Consider the following 20,234-nt stretch of genomic DNA (forward strand, 5'->3'; position numbering starts at 1 on the left):
GGCAGATAACAACAAAATTAGCCAGCAAAGGGTGTGTGTGTGTGTGTGTGTAGGAGGGGGGATGTTATGGATAAAAGCTATCAACAGCTAAACACTTGACTGCTTCAAGCCACCTCCTTCCTGCTGGTTAGCTTGATGGAGATGAAGGATGCCTGCTGGAATAATAGCACCTTTCCTCTGGAGTTCATTGATGTTTGACTTGCAGCAGCAGGGGAGAGATTGCTGGGTCTACTGCAGGTTAATGCTTGGAACTTAAGAAGTTTTTGCATTTCTTTATTTCATCCATATCCTGCCCTTCCTCCCAAAAAGCTTAGGGCAGGCTAACAGCCCATATAAAATAGTACAACATATAAACACCATTAAAATCATAAGTCTAAAATGAACAAATACGTAATAATATACAATAAAAGCCATCACTAAAACAGATAAAACACTTGCCTGTATCCCCAAAGCCTGTACAAATAAATGTGTCTTTAGGTGGCACCTGAATCACAGTAGTGTTGGTGACAGCCAAATTTCTAGTGGAAGGGAGCTCCACAGCCAGGGTGCCACCCCCAAGAAGGCTGTGCACGTGTGGTAGCCCCACAGGCCACTTTCTTCACAGATACCACAAGCAGAGCCACCCCAGCTGATCCAAAATCCTGGATTGGTTAGTCCTTCAAGTATAGGTGAAACTGGATTAGTAGTTAGAGTCTGATGAACAAGAACTAGAAAAGAAGGTTCCAGGGGTGCAGTTCTCAATGTGGGACATGAAATGCCTAATCCCAAGGTGGGGCAATATTGCTAAGTACATTTGCAGACAAATAAGGCAACCTTTTGGGAATTGCAGCTATTTTGTGCAACCTACTGCTGGCTGCCTCCCCGCCCCACCACCTATCACCTGCATACCCTTGCCTGGTTTGGATATAGTGCTATGTTCCTGTTTTAAACTAACCAGCGTTTCTTGTTGCATCCGAACTGGGGGAGCGCTGGTTAGTTTGAACTATGGTTTGTTAACAAGGCAGGATCATAAACCATGGTTTGATTTTGGCTTGCTTCAATAAACCATAGCTTAAAGTAATCACAGTTTGACCCAATTTTGACATAACAGCAAACTGTAGTTAGTTTAAACGAAGGGGCAGATGCTTCCAATCCTCTCTTCACATCCACGTAGGAGGAGAAGTGGTGTGGGTAGAAGTGTTCTGAAGGCTCAGTCAAACTTGTTCCCATAACCCTAAACTATGGCTTCATAGTTTAGGGCCACATTTGGAGTTTTTTTAAGTTTATCTGGAAGATATTTTAAGCCTACACTTAAAAGTGGAAAGTGTGAGTGTGACAAACATGTGTTTGCTTGTACAGTTATCATACAGGCGCAATTGTTCAGGTATTCAGGATTAGCTAAATCAGCAGCAAATGTGCGTTCACCTGCATAACATGTAAACATGTCTGTATGCATTGGCTATTTCCCAGGAATAAAAGCTCTCGAATGCAGCAGTTGTTGCTGGGCTTTCTCTCTCCCCCCCCCCCCCACTTTAAGTAGGAATGTGGCTGATGTCTTCTTTTCCCTGCTGAGTGTTTGAAAAGCAGATGCAAATTCTGGTCCTTCCCTTCATACTGGTTTAGCCTCTCTCTGCCTGTGTCCCTCCTCACCTGCCTCACTCACTCCTTCCTTTCTGAGACTCAGGAAGATTCCAACGCTAACCCGTCCTCCCTTTCTTTCTGTAGGAGTGGCTGCAAGGTGAAGAAATATGAAACACAGTCCCTGGTTCTGGATGTTTGCTCTCAGGTATGGGGTCGCTGCTAACTCTTGGCCACTTGGCCACATTGGCATTGTCATAGGATCAGCCTCTGATGGAGAGAAAGGGTGATTTGCAGTAGCAGCCAGGAACATGCTTACATCTCAAAGCCAGCATCAGAGGCTGGCATTGTTAGGCCCCTACTGAGGCCAACACCATGGGCGTCAGCACAGAGGGCAAGGGGGGGGACTGTTCCCCCTGCAAATGAGCCATCACCCCTGATTTCCTAGCTTTAATTTTAAAATAGCATGTCTTTTTTTAGCCTTTGTAGATCCCAAGATGTGAGGCTAGATGTACAGGCAAGGTTCTGCCCATTCTTTTTGAGAGAAACTACCCTGCTTCCACCTTTTAGTATTTTTAGGCAATTACTGAAATCATAGCAATGATTGACACACCCACCATTTGGAGAAGAAACCTCCTGGTTCGTTTTTAAGCTTTCGGGTTGGGAGGGGGTCTTCCTTGGTGGGATGTGATTGCTGCCCCATCAAAAATAAATAAATATCAGGAATCCAGAATTTTACTGTAACTGATTGGGCAATAGTATGTCTACCTAAAAACACAAGTCAGGTCTTATTGAAGAAAATCTATGACTCCCCACCCCCACCCCCAAGATTTTAAAGATTTAAAAAATTACCCAGCTATGGCATGCAGATAAAGTCCATCATTATTATACCCATATTTCAGGGTGCAATAATGGGCCTCTAGCTGAGAGAGGGTAGTTTATGCCAGGCCTGTAAAGTAACCTGGTGCTGTTTTACCCATGTTTGCTGTGGGGAGAGTGGAGTTAGAGTAATATATGACAACCCTGCAGTGTGGTCCAGTATCCTGGCATGTTGGGAATTTGTGGGGGAGGGCAATTGCTGCTCTGGGGGTGGCTGTGAAGCTGATTTAGCAGCAGTGCAATTCATTAAGCACTAGGTACGGTGAAGGGAGCAGGTAAAGAATTGGGGGTTTCAGCTGCAGGTGGAAAGACATTGTCCAGACACCAGGTCTATCCATTGAGAAACAGTGAAGGTGGTATACACATCTTTCAGAGGTCAGATCTATCCATCTTGGTAGATATGGAGCCCAAGCCTTGTTGACACTTAGTCACCAGACCTTCCAAAAATAGGAGACCTGCTCTCTGGCACTTGTTATAAGGCTTTTTAAAGATGTGCAACCAGACTCAAAAGGTGTAGTTTGGGGTGGGTGGGGGAAATGCAGTTCCAAACAAACATCTGTGCAGTTCAAAATTCAAGTCATGCAAAAGTGACTGATAAAGTGAGAACTGTAGAACCCTGAACAAGAATACCTATTTCTCCTCCCCCACCAAAGACACTCTCTGCTACTCTCCACAGACTGTTTGCCAATGTTTCCAAGATTAAGGAAATCATTCTAGAACATAGGAACTCTTTTCCTGACAAGTCATGTAAGGGTGCAATCCTATGCCTTTTTAGACAGAAAAAGTCCTACAACCCATTGTAGGGTGTATTTCTGTCTAAACAGAAGAGCCAGTGTGGTGTAGTGGCAAGAGTGTTGGACTAGGAGCTGGGAGATCCGGGTTCTAGTCCCCACTCGGCCATGGAAGCTCCCTGGGTGACTTTGGGCCAGTCGCAGACTCTCAGCCCAACCCACCTCACAGGGTTGTTGTTGTGAGGATAAAATGGAGAGGAGGAGGATAATGTAAGCCGCCTTGGGTTCCTTGCAAGAGGAAAAGAGGCGGGGTATAAATGCAATCAACTAATCAATCATAAACAGACATAAGATTACACCCTAACACTGTCAATATTACGATAAGGGTGACGACGCCAGAAAATGTCCAAGATAACATCCTTAACAGGGATTACTATACTGTATTCATGCCTCTGTCCCCATCCCCCCCCACTGCCACACCTACTCTTGTTCTTAGTGTTACATATCCCTCACTCCAAATAAAGTTTTGTTGGAGTTCATAATGCCTCTTGTCTGAAGTTGAAAACCGCACTCTTCTGCATTCATGCTGTCAGAGTCCCATGATGTTCTGCCACTCCGTGTACAGTTCTAAATGTCATGGAATGTGACTCTTAAGCAGCAAAGCATGCATGCATGCACACAAAGGAAATGCACAACTCTGTTGTAGCGGTGTGTGCTGTGCACGCAAATTGTGTTCTACCGTACCACACGTTTGTTAACAATGCCGTCGTGGTTATGTATACTTTGCTCCCCCTGCACCCGGGAAAAAATCCCATGGACATCCCAGAATAGCGCTACTGCTGCCCCCTAGAATCTTCCAGCCCTTCTCCTCTTTGCTGTTCCTGCCTGTTCACCTGCCCTGTCCAAGTGTTCGAGCGGCAGCAGCCTCCGCTTGCCTTGCTCCCTCCTTCTGTGCAGTGGTGCAGATTGAGCCCAGAGGGAGAAGGAAAGTGGCAAGGAGGTAGGACCAGTCGGGGATGGGTCTCTATTAAGGGCATCTTGCTGTTGTCCCCACCCTGCCGCAATCTGGATCCAACACAGGAACATAGTACACTGACCAGGGACTCTCCAGGGTTTTAGGTAGGGGTCTTTTCCCAGCCCACCTTGGAGACTCCAGGAATCGAACCTGGGACCTTCTGCATGCAAAGCATGGGCTCTACCACTGAGCTATGGCTCCACCATAAACAAAAATAGACCTAAGGAGCTGCCTTATACCAGAATAGACTATTTGTCCAGGGTGGGTAACTTGTGGCCCTCCAGATGCTTTGGCTTACAAGTCCCATTATCCCTCACCATTGGTTATGCTGGCTCGGGCTGATGGGAATTGTAGGCCAAAACATCTGACAGGCCATAAGCTGCCTATCCCTGTTGCATCCCCATATTGTCTACTTTGACTGGCAACAGTGCTCCAATATTTTAGAAAGGAGACTTTTCCAGCCTTATATGGAGATGGTGGTGACTGAACCTGGGACGTTTTGCATGCAAAGGTAGTGCTCTACCACTGAGTTATGGCTCTTCCCAATTGATGCATCCAATTACTTTCCTGTTACGAAGGCAGGCATTTCTAGCTACATCCCACCATCACATCTTTTAAAGAATGTGACTAAGGAAAAGGGCTGAAGGAGAAGGACTGAAGCCACTTCTGGCTCTCTTTCCAATCCTCGCTCCCGCCTGTTGGCATTGCTGGATGCCGCCTGTCTGATCAGATTCCCCTTGAATACTGCAAGGAGCCCTCAACCATGGGTTCTTTGCAATATTCCAGGGGAATCTGATCAGACCATCAGCTGGTGGACTCATCCCTTTTTAACTGCCTCCTTGCTGCACAGGGTGAAGAAGAAGAGGCGCTCATCTCCAAAATCCCAGAGCTTTCCAACCGGGATGGGCATGCCACCGATGAAGAAAAACTGGCTTCCACGTCCTCCAATCAGAAGCCAGCCGAGTCGGAGGCGAAAGGTGAGCCCGAGGAAGACCTGGAGTACTTTGAGTGTTCCAATGTTCCCGTGTCTGCCATAAATCATACGTTTTCATCCCCAGGAGAAGGTATGGAAGCATCTCTCTGTCTCTCCTCATTTTACCTCTCTCTTGCTTTAATGCTCTAGGTCAAATAACTTATGTGTTCCTATGAGGGCTGTCAACTGATTAATTCATTTTAGTTGCCTTCTAAAACAAACATGCGGTACAATCCTGTGTGTGCTATTCAGAAGTAAGTCTTACTGTATTCAATGGAGCTTTCTCTCTAGTGTGTTTTAGGATTGTAGTTGTAATTTCATTTAATGTTCATAAAGTATGCATATTCCCAAAGCCTATGCATGCCTCTTTGAGATCTGGAAGAAGGAGAAGACTGAGTAACAATAAATATAAACTGTTAGACGGATAAGGAGGCAATCCCTATGGTCTCTGGAAAGCGTCCCAGGGACCACAGGATTTTTTGGATTTCCCCTCCCAAAGCCATAGACACTGCTGGGAGGGGGACTCCAAGATCCAATCCCTCCCCCTTCCCCCACCCCCTCGCAGCCACCGTGGAAAGAACCGCAGGAAAAGGGGGTGTTCTGGTGGGCAGGGAGAGGAGAGGCCAGGAGACACAAAATCCTATGGCCTCTCCAGCCTTGCCCCCACCCACATGGCTAATACTAGACAGGCTCAGAGGCTCATCTCCAGGTAAATGTAAAAATAGGAGGATGGAGAGATGAAAATCAGAGGCTTCCATCTAGCGGGCGAGATTGGAGGCTTCCGTCTCGTGGGCAGCAACCCAATAGGGTTGCGCCTTAAGCCATCTTTAATATTTTTCTTCCTTTTTTCCCCAAAATTTTATTAATTTTCCAAATACAAAGGCAAACAAGCAAGGAAAAAAGGAAAAGAAAATTACACCAAGTTTAAATCTAGTTAATGGCAGTGAGTTAACATATTTTCCCCTTCACTTTACAAGCAAAAATATGAGTGGAGTCCATTGGCTGCTTGGAGGTTTTCTTTAATATTTTTCTGTATGAATTCTCTGTTAGAGCAAAGCAGCAAAGCCAAACTACACTTTTAAAGAAACGAATAAGAGAGCCCTTCCAATTAAAATTGCTCCCTCCCCCCGCCGCACATCAGGTCAGATTGATTAATTAAAATTTCATGGATTGATCTGCTGATTTTAAACTGATTAAGGGTGCAATCCTATGCATGTTTAGACAGAAAGAAGTCCTACAACTCCCAGCATGCCCCAGCTAGCATGACTGGCTGGGTCATGCTGGGAGTTGTAGGACCTTTTCTGTCTTAAACATGCATAGGATTGAACCTTGAAACTTGCAGACTAGTATACTCTTAACCAATAACTACAGAACCATCCTTGTTCCATGATTTGACAAAGTGGGCCTGGGATCTGCCCAAACCTACTTCAGAAGGGATCCTGAGAAAACAAACTGATTAATTGGGTGTTTGCCAGACTTTAAAAAATCAGTTTGAATTTCAGATTATATTCCAAGCAGATCAGGCCCTACTGTGTTGAGATGACATTATTACTGCATACCAGGAACTCTAGTCCTTAGGCAACCTGTGGCCATCCAGATGTTTTGGCCTGCATTTCCAATGGTGAGAGACGATGGAGTTGTAGGCTGAAATATCCCTGCCTTAGGCTTTACTTCAGTGTTCCTGGAAGACCTCCCTAGTGTCCCCCCTCCCCCCGGCATATACTTTGTCTTGGTTCACACAACACAGCAACCCACATTCAAGGTTGAGTATGGGTTTTAGTGGGGGTTGTCATTGAACCATGGGTTGTTGTTGAACTGTGGGTTGTTGTGTTGTAGGAACCCAGCCCTGCTAACAAACCATGGTTTATTAACCATGAACAACCCCTAATTCACAACCCAACAACAAACCATGGGTTCTCTTTCTAGGTAGTGATTAATAAACTGCGGCTGAGTTCGCAAAACAGAACAACTCACATTTCAGTGACAACCCATGGTTCAACAACAACCCACACTCAACCCAGCATGTGGGTTGTCATGTTGTGTGAACCCTTCTGAGATGAGACGTAGTGGTGAGGGCCTCTGAATGTACTCTTTGGGTCCTGGATGCTGCTTTTCATTTTCGCAACAAAGTCCAAGGATGCTCAGAACCATGGGAAATATATTTCTCATGGTTCACAGCATTCCTGGACATTGCAGCAAGCATGCATGCCAGCATCCAAGGGCCCAGGAACTACAAGAATTATCATTCCCATGATATCCAGCAGCCCTGGATGTTGCCATGCACCCACGGCAGCATCCAGGGCCTCTGTCTATGCTGTGATATTCATTGGTAGCTCTCGTTACCATCATAACTTATGCCAGTAAGTGGGAAATGGGTGGGAAGATGGAGGGTAGTGGAAGGGATAAGGGCAGTTATGGATCCATTTTGGATTGGACCCAAGAGTCTGGTGTCGGATCTGAAATGGTTTGGTAGGTAGGGAGAAGATTCCTAAAACCTAATGCTAACACACACACACATACTTTCCAGAGTTCACCCTAGTACAGGCATTGCAAAGATTGCCTTCGGTAGTAGAATGAAGCCCCTCAAATTGCCTGTCGGGACAAGAAAGTCCAGTCCATTAATGCTTGAAGGCAGGGGTGTTGAACCTCAGGCCTGCAGGCCAAAACTGGCTTGCTGAGGGTCCCAATCCGACACTCCAGGATTCCCCAGTTGGCCACACACCCTTCCCTCTGACCACCGATCATTTGGTTTCCCAGCTTTTATGCAGCCCCTACCCCTGCCCTGATTCTAAAATGTTTCAATACTTCTCCTACGGTTTTGTTGCTGGCAGTCTGAGATTTATGCTAAAATATGGGTGGGGTGATATTTTGGCCCTTTTGCCTTTGGCCCTACCCACCTCTTGAATGCGGCCCCCAAGACTTTCTCTGAAATTGAATTTGGCCCTTGGGCCGAGAGAGGTTTGACACCCCTGCTTTAAGGAGTTAGATATGCAAGCAGTAAATGGGTTTGCGGTGAGCTTTTATTACGAGCTTTGAGCAGGTGTTGAAACTCCCGCGGGTAGTTTCTTCCTACCCCTAAATCGGCCTGTGCTGGCATACTGGCGCCGCTCCTGACTGTGTTCTGCTGTCCTTCTCCTTTTTAATTTTCAGCCGATGCACTTAAACGTAATTAAAGCCCAGGCACCAGAAACATCTAGTCTATGCTGGTGTTTGCCAGGTGCAGGCATGAGGATCTGCCTCGCTGAATGTCTGTAGCCATTTGTTTCTTGCTCGCGTTGTTTATCACAAAGCGTTAGAAACAGCTGTAAATGTCGCTGTTCAGGGAGAAGGAACAAAGCTCAGAGCCGTGCTTATCTCTGCAGTTGACAGCAGGGCAGGCGCTTGGGTCGGGTAGTTTATAGAGCTGCAGCGGAATGGGTTCAGCATTTCCAAGGCAGAAGGGCCCCTTTTATTCCTGTACCATAGAATCATAGAATAGTGGGGTCGGAAGGGGCCTACAAGGCCATGTAGTCCAACCCCCTGCTCAATGCAGGAATCCAGGTCAGAGCATCCCTGGCAGATGGCTGTCCAGCCTTGTCTTGAATGCCTCCAGCATGGGAGAGCCCACCACCTCCCTAGGTCATGGGTTCCATTGTCATATTGCTCTAACAGTCAGGAAGCTTTTCCTGATGTTCAGCCAGAATCTGGCTTCCTGTCACTTGAGCCCATTATTTCGTGTCCCGCACTCTGGGATGATCGAGAAGAGATCGCCTGCGAGAATTTCACCTAGCAGTTGTAGGAGGCTAATAAACACAGGATAAATGCTGCATGGTGTCAGCCATCAGGCTGCGGGTGAGAGAGAACTCTCTCTTCCCCCCGCCTCCCCCCATCAGAAGCTCCCGAGTAGGGGTGCACGAAAGTCACTTACCTGGTCTCGCAGCTTGCTTTGCGGTGGGGGGGAGGCGCTTCGCTGCTCCCCCCGAAGTTCAGGCCGGAGGGGAGGCTTCCCGCCTCGCCCGGCCGAAATTCAGGCCGGGGAGGAGGCGCCTCGCCTCGCCCGGCCGCGAAATAAAAAGTAAAAAACAAAAACAAAAACGCCCCCGTGATAGGCTACGTGACGATTTACGTAGCCTATCATGGCTAGATCTGCAAAGTCAGCTGTGATAGGCTATGTTAATCGTCACGTAGCCTATCACGGGTGACTTTAAAAAAAAATTTAAAAAGCGCGTACGCAAATGGCGGCCCCCATAGGGAGCCGCCATTCGCGTTCCTTATTTGGTCGCTGTAGTCTACGTAATTTTTACGTAGACTACAGCGACCAAATAAGGAACGCGAATGGCGGCTCCCTATGGGGGCCACCATTAGCCGTACGCGCTTTTTTTTTTAAGTCACCTGTGATAGGCTACGTGATGATTTACGTAGCCTATCACGGCTGACTTTGCAAATCTAGCCGTGATAGGCTACGTTAATCGTCACGTAGCCTATCACGGGGGCGTTTTTTTTTTTTACTTTTATTGGAATGGCGGTGGCGGCAGCAGCCGGTCAAAAGACCGGCTGCTGCCTCTGCCCCTGTCGAAGACCTGCCGAACCGCCGCTGGGACCCGCCGCCGGGAGGGACATTCGTGAAAGGTAAGTCCCATCCCGGGGGGGGTGCGGGGTGCGGGGGGGTGCGGAGAATTTCTCCCCGAAACTACTTCGGGGGGCCGAATACGTTGGCACTCGGCCCCCCGAAGTTTCGGGGAGAAATTCTCCCCCATCCCTACTCCCGAGATCCCAACTGGCTGAGCATTGCATATGAAGTAGCCACATGTAAGCCAGGCTTGAAAATGTGGCTATAGAAAAGCAGCCAGGGTTTTATGATCACCCTCCAGCTTTCTCTGCCTGCCTTCAGAATTCTCAAAAGCCCTATTCATACAATATTTTTATTTTATTTTTTTATTTCAGAAATGTATATACCGCTTTTTATTTTTTTTAAAAAAAAATCCCACCCCCATATATAGGGCTTCTTCACACAGAGGTTTTATCCTGCTGTTGAGATTGCTCACTCACGTAAGTTTGTGGGCCCTTTAGATGACGCCGTGAACCTCCAGGGCGTCTCCCGCACCCAATTACCCTTATTCCATTGTTTAAAAGATCGGAGATAATGAGCTATCAAAGTACCCCGCTTGTGTTCCGCTTGAGTTCCCTCCGTGAAAAAGGAAACACCGCAAGATGAGGAGATAGATTGATGAAACGTATGGAAGACTCAGATAAGGGGGGGGGAGGAAGCTTGTGTAAAGGGAATCTGTCGTAATCCTGCATTTAAAACGGAAGCAGAGTGCCCCCTTTTAATTGCGGGATTTTAGGCTGGTGTAGAGATGCTCGTAGTCAGTGCCTAGAAGGGGACGTGGGACTCTGCCTGCTGCCCTTAGCATCTGCGCGCTTGGCAGAACGGCTGAAAAGGAGATCCTACACCAGGAGTGGGTGACATGCAGCGCTGCTTCTCCTGCCAGCATCCCTCAGGGCAAGGATCGGGAACCTCAGGCCTGGGAGCCAAATCCAGTCCTCCTGAGGTCCCAGTCTGGCCCTCTGGGATTCTCCATATGGCAATACTCCCTTCCCCCCAGCCACCCATCGTTGGTGGTTTCCCAGCTTTTGTGTAGTTTTTTTCCCCTCCATTCTAAAAGGTTGAACGGCCTCTGCCAAGGCTTAGTTATGGGGAGTAAAAGCTTTAAGTTACAGTATGCTGCATTTTGGGGCCCACCTTATGGACCCCAAGAGCCTTTCCAAAGTTGATTTTGCCCTTCAGACTTAAAGAAGTTCCCAACCCCTGCCTTACGGGACAAACAGCCCTTATTTTAAATCCATATCTAATAGCATCATCTTCTTTATTTTTACTGTAGAATAGGCACCAGGGGCCTATTAAAAGCCCCCTTTACCCACCATGCTATGGACCTAAACTGGAGCAGTGTCCGTGCACACTTACTCTAGCATAAAATAAATAAAGTAATAAAGACATAGCTGCTAGATACAATTTAAAGTAATGTCTGTTTTGTTCCTTCCATGAACTGAGTCGAGCGCCTTGGAATACGTCCCAGAATCCTTTGCAACATACAGGGTTTCCTTGGCAGACCAGTCAGTATGGAGAAGGGTTCCTTGAACATAGACGTTTTTGAAACTGCGTTAGCAAGATAATAAAGGATTCTGGGAAAGCCTGTGGTGGAGTCTGAGGAGATTGTGAGACATTCCGAGGCCCGTTCCCCGTCATTTGCTCGCAGCTGGAGACGATATTTATTTGCTCAGCAGATAAGAATAGAAGGGGATATGTGAAACTCTCATTTAGGTCAGCTTTGCCTCGTGTGAGTCTTGCATTCTTGTCATTCTGAGGGGAGAAAACAGCTGCTGTTCAGGACCACGTACAAATATCCGCAGGGTGTGTGATGTGTCCCATTCCATGGAGGTGCCGCCTCAGGAGATGGGGCAAAACGACAGCTGCTTTTCCTGTAAAGCAGTAAAAAGAACCGTGTGTGTGCATGCGTGTGTTAGGGAGGGGAGAGCGAAAAAAGAAGGTGGCAGCGGCACGCTATCCAGGGGTTTCTCATTTTCTGTAGGGCCACCAGCAACTTATGATCCGCCAGGATGTTCTCTTGCACATACCTCCTAGAAATGAATGGGAGCTCAGCCTGTGCAACAGTGCTTGTGTAGGAGAATGGTGTGGCAGATTGCCACTGCACCCTTCTGCCCCGCCCCAGGGCTTGGAACCTCTCTCCTCTTCCGTCCTCTCAGCACGTAGACTCACAATTACTTTATTAGGATAGGACTATAGTTGTTAAGAAATATAATACTTGCATCCTGCCCTTCCTTCAAAGATCTCAGAACAGTGTATGTTAGGAGTACCTGTGAAGTAAGTTAGGCTGAGAGAATGAGTGATTTGGCCCCTGGTCACCCAGTCCACTTTATGGCTGATTGGGATTCGAATCCAGGTTTTCCCAGTCTAGCATTTCATCCTACCACACAGCACTGGCTCCTTCTTAAGCATCTGTATCGCCTTGCCAGATGATTCAAGGTGTGGCTCTCCGGATGTTGTCGGGCTCAGATTCCCATCAGCCCCAGTCAGCAAGGCCTATGATGAGGGATGATGGGAGCTACAGGGCAGACCCCAAAGGGGCACTTATGCCCCCACTGATTCCTTTCTGCCCCTGTTGATTCCCTTCTGCGAGCAGTGGGTCCTGCCAATTCCGTTGCGCAAGTGGGACGCACTGCTTACGTGAGGGAGATTTAGCACTTCCTAGGGGCAGCCCCCAAATGAGCAGAAACCATTTCTATAAGGAGGCAGGTTGGCGGAGCTCTCTTATGTGAGCTCCACCGACCTGCCTCCTTCCAGAAACAAGCATTTCCACTCATTTCAGGGCTGCCCCAGAAGCACTAAATTGCCATTGCGCAAGCAGTTGGCAGGGCAGGAGAGAATCGGTAGGGGTGGAAGCAGGCCATTGGATTCTGCCCATAGTCCAACAACATCTGAAGGTTCTTCACCCTTGCTGTCTTTCTCTCAGACATGGAGGGAGACTCAGGCTTGGGTGCCATAACCAGGCAGGGCTCTCTTGGACTTATTCCTGCACAACACATGTATTTCCAAATATATGCATTGGCTGCATTCATGCTTCAGTTTATATTTTAGATGTGCAACAGAAAAATGTAAAGGGAACTGGGGCCAAGATTCTAGTCCAGCTTTCCGCAACTAGGTCCCCTCCAGAGGTGTTGGGACTACAACTCCCAGCATCCTCCAGCCAGCCAAGTAGGCTGAGGAAGGCTGCTCTGGTCTAATAGAATCTTGGCTGTAATTCTGGAAAAAATAATCAAATAAGATAGCACTGTTGGAAAGTCTACAAAGCTCAAAGATGCACAAGGTGACTGCTGGAGAAGCAGCTTCTTGGATACCAGCCACATTCCTTCTGTAGGGTTTTGGCAGCACAGGTGACATTCCGGGTCCTGCAGAAACCCCTTTGGCAGCTTCTAGTTTGTGCATTGTGCAATATTATAAGCAGCTTTGCATAGCTGGAGGGGAGGGGGTTGTCAGCATTTCTCCTCTAAAAAGAAGGGCTGTTTCACGCATGCACATCCATTGCTTGATGATGCCATCGAGTGATGACATACACGTTTGAATAAAGTCATCCAAGATCTAACGTCCCAGCTGGAGCTTCCATATCACCCCGGGTCATCACAAATGCCACACATCTGACAGAGATAGTTTGCACATTCAGTTTCTAGTCTCTGGGTATCGAGTGACAAAAGATCAGGTGATGTATATGCATGCATGAATCGTGTGGGGGACAGGGGAGACCATAACTCACTGGTAAAGCACATGGTTTGCATGCAAATGGTCCCAGGTTCACTTCCCGGCCTCTCCAGTTAAAAGGATCAAGCAGCAGGAGATCTGCCTGCTGTGGCTCCTTTGGGAGAGGCCATAGCTCAGCGGCAGAGCCCCTCCTTTGCATGCAGAAGGTGCCCATTTCAACCTGCAGCATTTCCAGGTAGGGCTGGAAACGTTCCTGCCTGAAACCCTGGAGAGCCGCTGCCAGTCAGCGTCGACAATACTGGGCTAGGTGAACCAAGGGTCTGAGTCAGTATAAGGCAGCTTCCTATGTTCCTATATTCCTATGGGACTGCCACTTCCTCCTTCCAGGAACTTCACCACAGAGGCTCCTGCCATCAGAGTGTATAACCCACTTGTGTTCCTCTGCCTTAGATTTCGAGAAGGACCCGCTGTGCAGTCTGGCTGAGAGGAGCAACCCCAGCGATACCTTGGTAAGTGCACGTGCATTTCCTGTCCTCCAGTGGCAAAATGGAGCATGGGCTGTTGAGGTTTTCACCTTGACGCATCACAGCCTTTCGACAGCGAGGTCCCTTCCACCCCTCCTGTCAAGGGCTCCTTGGAGGCCTCTCTCAGTCTAATCCAGTAGCCAAGTCCAGACACAGACAAAGGGATTCTTTTCAAAGCTTTATTCCTCATTTACAACTTAACAACTCTACCGTTAGCAACTAGATGTGAGCAGCACAGTACCTATGCCCTAAGTTGGAACAGTTGGTCCCCGTTTGAAAGGGAATTACTGGCAGACCCCTGAACTTAAGGACTAGGGAGAGTCCCTCCCCTTTTCCCTTGGATCCTCGGGGCGCAGCCGTTGTTTGCGTGCCAACCGGGCACTACGCCTCCTTTCTGCGCCCTCCATTTGGCGCCGCTCTCTGCGTTGGCGTCGCGCATCCATCAAGTCTGCTTCCCGCGCTCTGTCACTCCCAGGACTGCTGTCTAAGCTAGGAATGCTGGTGGGAGGAATCTCCATCAGCTGTTGGCCCTGGGAAAAAGGAGCGCACTCCTCTCCCAGGAGCGACTGCTCTTCCTCAGAATCAGAACTACTCTGGGATTCTATGGGCTCAGTGTCCACCCAGACACCTCCCTTACTTAGTTTCTGTGCAGCAAGGCTAGGGCTTTGCTGGTGTTTTGCGGTAGTACCGGCGGTGCAGTGGTAAGTTTTGGAAGTGCAGGCACTCATCATCACAGTCCCCATAGCCAGGCCCCCAAGAAGAGTCCCAAAATTCAGGCTGCTGTGTTGATCCGTATCAACAAACCAGTTCTGGCGGGTTTATCTCCACTAGGAGCAGATCTTGTGTACAGCTAAAGGGTCTTGCCCATTCAAGTCCAAGACACCCCAAAATACTTTGCATCACAACAGGGATAGCTCATAACAATATACTGTTGCAGAGAGAATTCTCCCCACCACCACCACCCGTACCCTGCTTTGAGGATTGCAGCTAAGCTCAGAGTGAACCGGGAAGTCAGAGCAGGGTCGCAGGTGACGTCAGCCTCCTTCTAATAAAAAAGTACCTGGGCTGTGTCCCTGGGAGCCCTGATTCCACTGCAGCACTGGGTAGCACAGTATGGCTACAGACCGCATGACAGGCCAAAGGATTCCACTTCTGGAGGATCTCAGTTTTTCATTTTTCTTATTTCGCTTTAGGGTGCTTCCAAACGGAGGGTTCCTATCACTCAGTCGGAAGGCATTGTGCGGCTATTCGATCTTTTCTTCCTTAACAGGGTTGTGTGTTTTTTTTTCCTGTTAAGGAAAAAGATGGAAAAAGCAGAGGGAGAATACAGGAGGGTTACAAATTGATCTCTTTCCCTGTGAATGAGGCACAGCAATGGCGTGCTGAAACCTTATCTGGAGTGTTTTTCCTGCACTCTTTCTCCTGACTTCTGAGATCTCTTCAGGGTTTTGCCCTATTAGGCATGTCTTTACAGCTGTAGGTACGACAAACATTACTTATTTTTAAGCAGTGAAAATGGAAATGTTCAGCCTTGCTGGATTCAGTGTCCAGGATACGTTTTTTGGCGCCTTTTCCGTACGTGCGTGGAGTCACGGCCCTGGGCAGCACCTGTGCAAAGGTAGCATCAGGGCCAGCATCAGGGGTTGGCATTCTTGGGCAGCTGCTGGTGCCCCAGGGCGGCCCACTGCCCTGCCAACCAGAGCCCTGCGTCAGCTCTTCTTTGCTGCCATCGCCGCGTGCCTGCTGCTGTTCTGGCGAGCGAGCAGCAACAGCGGTGCAGAGAACCTCAGCTGCTACTTGGTTTGCCTGCTGACTCTGGGCAAGCGAGTGACTGGTAGCCATGGTATGGAGGAAGGATATTGCCTCCAACTGCCCATGGGTTAAAGCAGGGGGAGGGAATCTGCGGCCCTCCAGATGTTGTTGAGGACTACAACTCCCATCATTCTTGACCACAGGCCATGCTGGCTGGGGCAAATGGGAGTTGGGAGTCCAACAGCATCCAGAGAGCCAGAGGTTTCCCACCCTGAGTTAAAGAGAGGGGGCCACCAGAGGGGAGAGAAACTCACTGGAAGGGGTGCCTCCAAAGGGCTTTTGCTCGAGGGCCCCTCCAAGCTATGCTGGCTGAGGATGATGGGAGGTGTAGTCCAACACATCTGGAGGGGCACCAAATTGGGGAAGGAATGTAGGAGACGAGCTGCGTTTACAAGGCCCCCTCGTGGCAATTCTGCTGAGCTAGCCGTTGGCTGGATAGAAGGGCTCTAGTGAGCCACAGGATTCTCTGTCCGTTTGCTGGTACTGGGAAAAGGGAGCTGGAAGAGGCATAGGAAAAGGCTGATTCCTAAAACAATTAACATCTGTGTTATGTATGGTTCTGGGGCCATTCAGTGCTGGTTCATACTTTGCACCAACCCCTCTCCCCAAATTATGCAACAAAATGTTTCTTTTTGAGTTTAATATAAATGGGAAACAGTCACAGCTGTTGTCAATCTCTCCATTTGTATGCTTCGTTATAATCTTATATTTGAGGGTTGTGTGTATGGTGAAGTTGCATCATGTCCACTGAAAACTCAACATCCAAACAGCACCGTTCAGGGAGTTTTCAGTACTCTGTGTGTGTGTGTGTGTGTGTGTGTGTGTGAGAGAGGGGGGGGGGCACTGTTCCTGTTTGCATCGTACCACATGGCTTCAGCTCCTCACCGCCCATCTCCTGTGTTCCATTTTTATTTTATTTATTTATTAGATTTATTAGCTGCCCATCTGGCCGGCTACCAGGCCGCATTTTGGCCTTTCGCACCCCTCAGGCTTGCCGCAACATTCCAAATCTGCAAGAAATCCAGTTGGCAGATGAGTACTGAGTGCTGGATTTGACTAATTAGCCCTGGTTACAAAATGGGATAAACCTCAATTCATCACTCAGATCTCCTGCTGTTGTTCTGGGTCCCTGGAGTGGACACCACCAATTTAGGAAAAACTAGCCTAGTTAAAGAGGGATGACTGTGTTTTCTCTTGACCCATCATTCTTTCCACAGGGCCATTCTGAACTGTGTTCTGTGGAGAAGGCTCCCGGAGCTGGCTTGAGAGGAGGAGCTGAAAGCCCTCTGGACTCCATTTGCCTCAGTGAATCTGATAAGACAGCAGTTCTGACTCTGATCAGAGAAGAGGTAAGTTCTGGGCTGGTCAGTCAGTGCTGATCACTTGACCCTGCCGGGATGCCAGCAATATGGTTATTGTTGGTGTGTGTGCTTGTATGTGTGTGTGAGGGTTTGGGTGTTGGGCACGCAGTTATGTTTGAGACTAGAGCCTAGATGTTGAGAGGGAAAATGTCTTCTTAATCGGTTATAATGTGGTGGGGGAGGAACCAGTGGAGGCTGGTGGTTCCTGTGTCAGTGGAGCAGTGAATCTGCTCTGGGTTTCAGTCAGAACCAGTCAGAACTCTAAAGGAGCTGTGCATCTTGGATAGCTCCTTTAGAGTTCTGACTGAAACCTGGAGCAGATTCACCGCCCCATTGACATAGGAACCACCAGTCTCCACAGGTAGGAACCACCTGTTATTTTCTTACACTGTGTCAGGGACTCAAGGAGTTTCAACCAGGAATCTCCGGTTCCGAAGCCTCAGTTGTAGAACGTCAGCCCCTCTGATTGGCAGGCCATATGCAGCCCGTGGATTGGCTAGGCTTGGCATAAATTAGAACATGGCAAGAAGAAGAGCCTTGCTAGATCAGACCAAAGGCCTACCTAGGCCAGCATTCTGTTCTCACAGAGGCCAGCCAGATGCCTATGGGAACAGGTCATGAACACAGTAGCACCCTCCTGCCCATGTTCCCCAGCAACATGGGTGGGAACGTGGTATTGAGAGGCATACTGACTCTGATACTGGAGGTAATATATAGCCATCATGACCAGTAGCCACTGATAGCCTTAACACCCCCCCCCGAATTTGTCTAATCCCCTTTTAAAGTCATCCAAGTTGGCGACCATCACTCCATGTCGTGAATTATATAGCTTTAACGATGACTTACATAGCTTTAACTATGTGCCATGTGAAGAAGTACTTCCTGGCCTCCTGCCTTTGCCTGGTCAACACAGCCAGTACGTTCTTGCCCGCCTGAGTTCTTTCTTTGGCTCAAGCCTCCTGTTCCAACTATTGCTCTTGGGGAATGGGAGAACCACACTTCAGGTCTGGGCTCCAGTACAGCCGCCCACAGCTCAGGCATGGCCTTAACAAGGTGGAAGTGGGAAGTCACATGATCGAACCATTTTGAAATCCGTTAGCACCTTGATAGCAACAGGGGCCCAGGCCTATCTATGGAGCACTCCCACCCTTAGTTGGGTGATGCTTACCTGTGACCTGCTGATGCTCTCAGTAGTGAGATGACCATTCTTACTAAGAACAAGAGAAGCCATGTCAACTTCAAGTGGAGATGCTGAATCTTAGGCTTGCAGGCCACATCTGGACAACTGGCATTCCAGTACAGCCCTCCAGGGTTCCTCAGAGGACCAAGTCCCCTTCTCCATTTCCCTGATCACTGATCATTCATTGATTCCCTGGCTTTTGCATGGTTTTCCCATTCTAAAAGGTTGAAGTGCCTCTCTTAAGGCTTAGTTAGTGGCAGTAAGACCTTTAGGGCACAATCTGGCTGGGGAATGCTGGGAGTTGTATGACTTTTGCCTGTCTAAACTTGCATAGGATTGTGCCCTTAAGCTAAAATATGCTGCTGTTCTTGGACACACCCTTTTGCCTTCGGCCCTGCCCACCGCTAGCATGTGGCCCCTGAAACCTTCTCAGAAGCAGAATTCGGCCCTCAGACTGATAGTTTCAACTGTCCTGATTTAAAGTTCCAGGCAGAGTCTCTGCGTTTGCATCTGGCCAACCTAAATCTGCCTGCCACTCAACACAGCTAGTTTCTCGTTTTGAAAGAGGCACTTCCCGAAAGCATCCTGCGTTAGTTTTACAGGTGTGACACGGGAAGCTAAAAGCTATGGTGTGTTTCCATGCCTTCTAGATCATCTCAAAAGAGATTGAAGCAAATGAATGGAAGCGAAAATACGAAGGAAGCCGGCAAGAGGTTTTGGAAATGAGGTAAACGGCAACAGTACCTGGGGCGATGCTTTAGAATTCCCAGGGAACATCCTCCAGCCGTTTGCAAAAGCTCAGCTGCAGAATTGTGGGGCCACTGGAATTGGCTCCTCCCCATGTCTGCTTTGAAATCTTCCTAGCCACATGTGCGTGTGTCCCCATTAGTGGCTGTTGAAATGGGGTGATGCTCTTTTCTTTCCCTCTTCTCCCATTCTGTATTAGTTTATTGGATGAGCCTGTTAGATTCGGGAGAAGCTTTACCTCCTCCTCTTTCACCCAGGGCCTGCTGGAGGAAGTGCAGGGTGGACCAGGATTCAGTGTAGGACAGTGGGCAGAGTGTAAGACAGCTTTCCCCAACCTGGTGCCCTCCAGATGTGTTGGACCATTGGCCATGCTGGCTGGGAATGATGGGTGTTATGGTCCAACACATCTGGAGGGCACCAGGTTGGGGAAAGCTGATGTAAGAGTTTGGCTGTGGTGTACAGTGTGTTATACTTGGGTTGCAGGGACTCGGGTTTGAATCCCCCCAAAGCCATCAAACTAACTGGATCACTTGGAACCAGTTACTTGCTACCATAAGAACATCAGAAGCCCTGCTGGATCAGACCAAGGGTCTGTCTAGTCCAGCATTCTGTTCACACAGTGGCCAACCAGCTGCCTATGGGAAGCCCACAAGCAGGACATGAGTGCAACAGCACCCTCCCACCCATGTTCCCCAGCAACTGGTGTACATAAGATTACTGCCTCTGATACTGGAGGTAGCATATAGCCAACAGTGGTCATTGATAGCCTTCTCCTCCAGGAATTTGTCTAATCCCCTTTTGAAGCCATCCAAATTGGTAGCCATCACCCCATGTTATGGTAGCAAATTCCATCGTTTATGTGCTGAGTAAAGAAGTACATCCTTTTATCTGTCCTGAATCTTCCACCATTCAGCTTTATGGGTGACCCAGGTGCTAGTATTATGAGAGGTGGTGGGGGGGATGTCTCCCTATTCACTTTCTCCACACCATGCATAATTTTGTACACCTCTATCATGTCTCCCCTTACTCACCTTTTCTCCAAGCTAAACAATCCCAGCTGTTGTAACCTTTCCTCCTAGGGGAGCTGCTCCAGCCCCTTGATCATTTTGGTTGCCTTTTTCTGCCCCGTTTCCAACTCTACAATATCCTTTTTGAGGTGTGGTGACTGGAACTGTACACAGTACTCCCAAGTGGGGTCGCA

The 20,234-nt window shown here is 48.5% G+C and overlaps 1 protein-coding gene across 2 annotated transcripts in view; it reads left to right on the forward strand.

Annotated features, from left to right (window-relative positions):
• TACC1 (transforming acidic coiled-coil containing protein 1) overlaps positions 1-20,234 on the forward strand; it is an 80,691-nt gene that overhangs the window by 49,712 nt on the left and 10,745 nt on the right. The window contains exons 4-8 of one of the 2 annotated variants that reach the window (XM_084804052.1): positions 1,705-1,765; positions 5,033-5,159; positions 13,860-13,918; positions 16,963-17,094; positions 18,937-19,013. In XM_084804052.1, the coding sequence (XP_084660178.1) occupies positions 1,705-1,765; positions 5,033-5,159; positions 13,860-13,918; positions 16,963-17,094; positions 18,937-19,013 (456 nt within the window). Of the gene's footprint in view, positions 1-1,704; positions 1,766-5,032; positions 5,247-13,859; positions 13,919-16,962; positions 17,095-18,936; positions 19,014-20,234 lie in introns of both variants that reach the window. The other variant, XM_084804051.1, reaches the window with a different exon arrangement.

Source organism: Heloderma suspectum, chromosome 6, assembly GCF_057233095.1.
Source record: "Heloderma suspectum isolate Gila_16-S chromosome 6, 16-S_ref, whole genome shotgun sequence".
NCBI lineage: Eukaryota > Metazoa > Chordata > Lepidosauria > Squamata > Helodermatidae > Heloderma > Heloderma suspectum.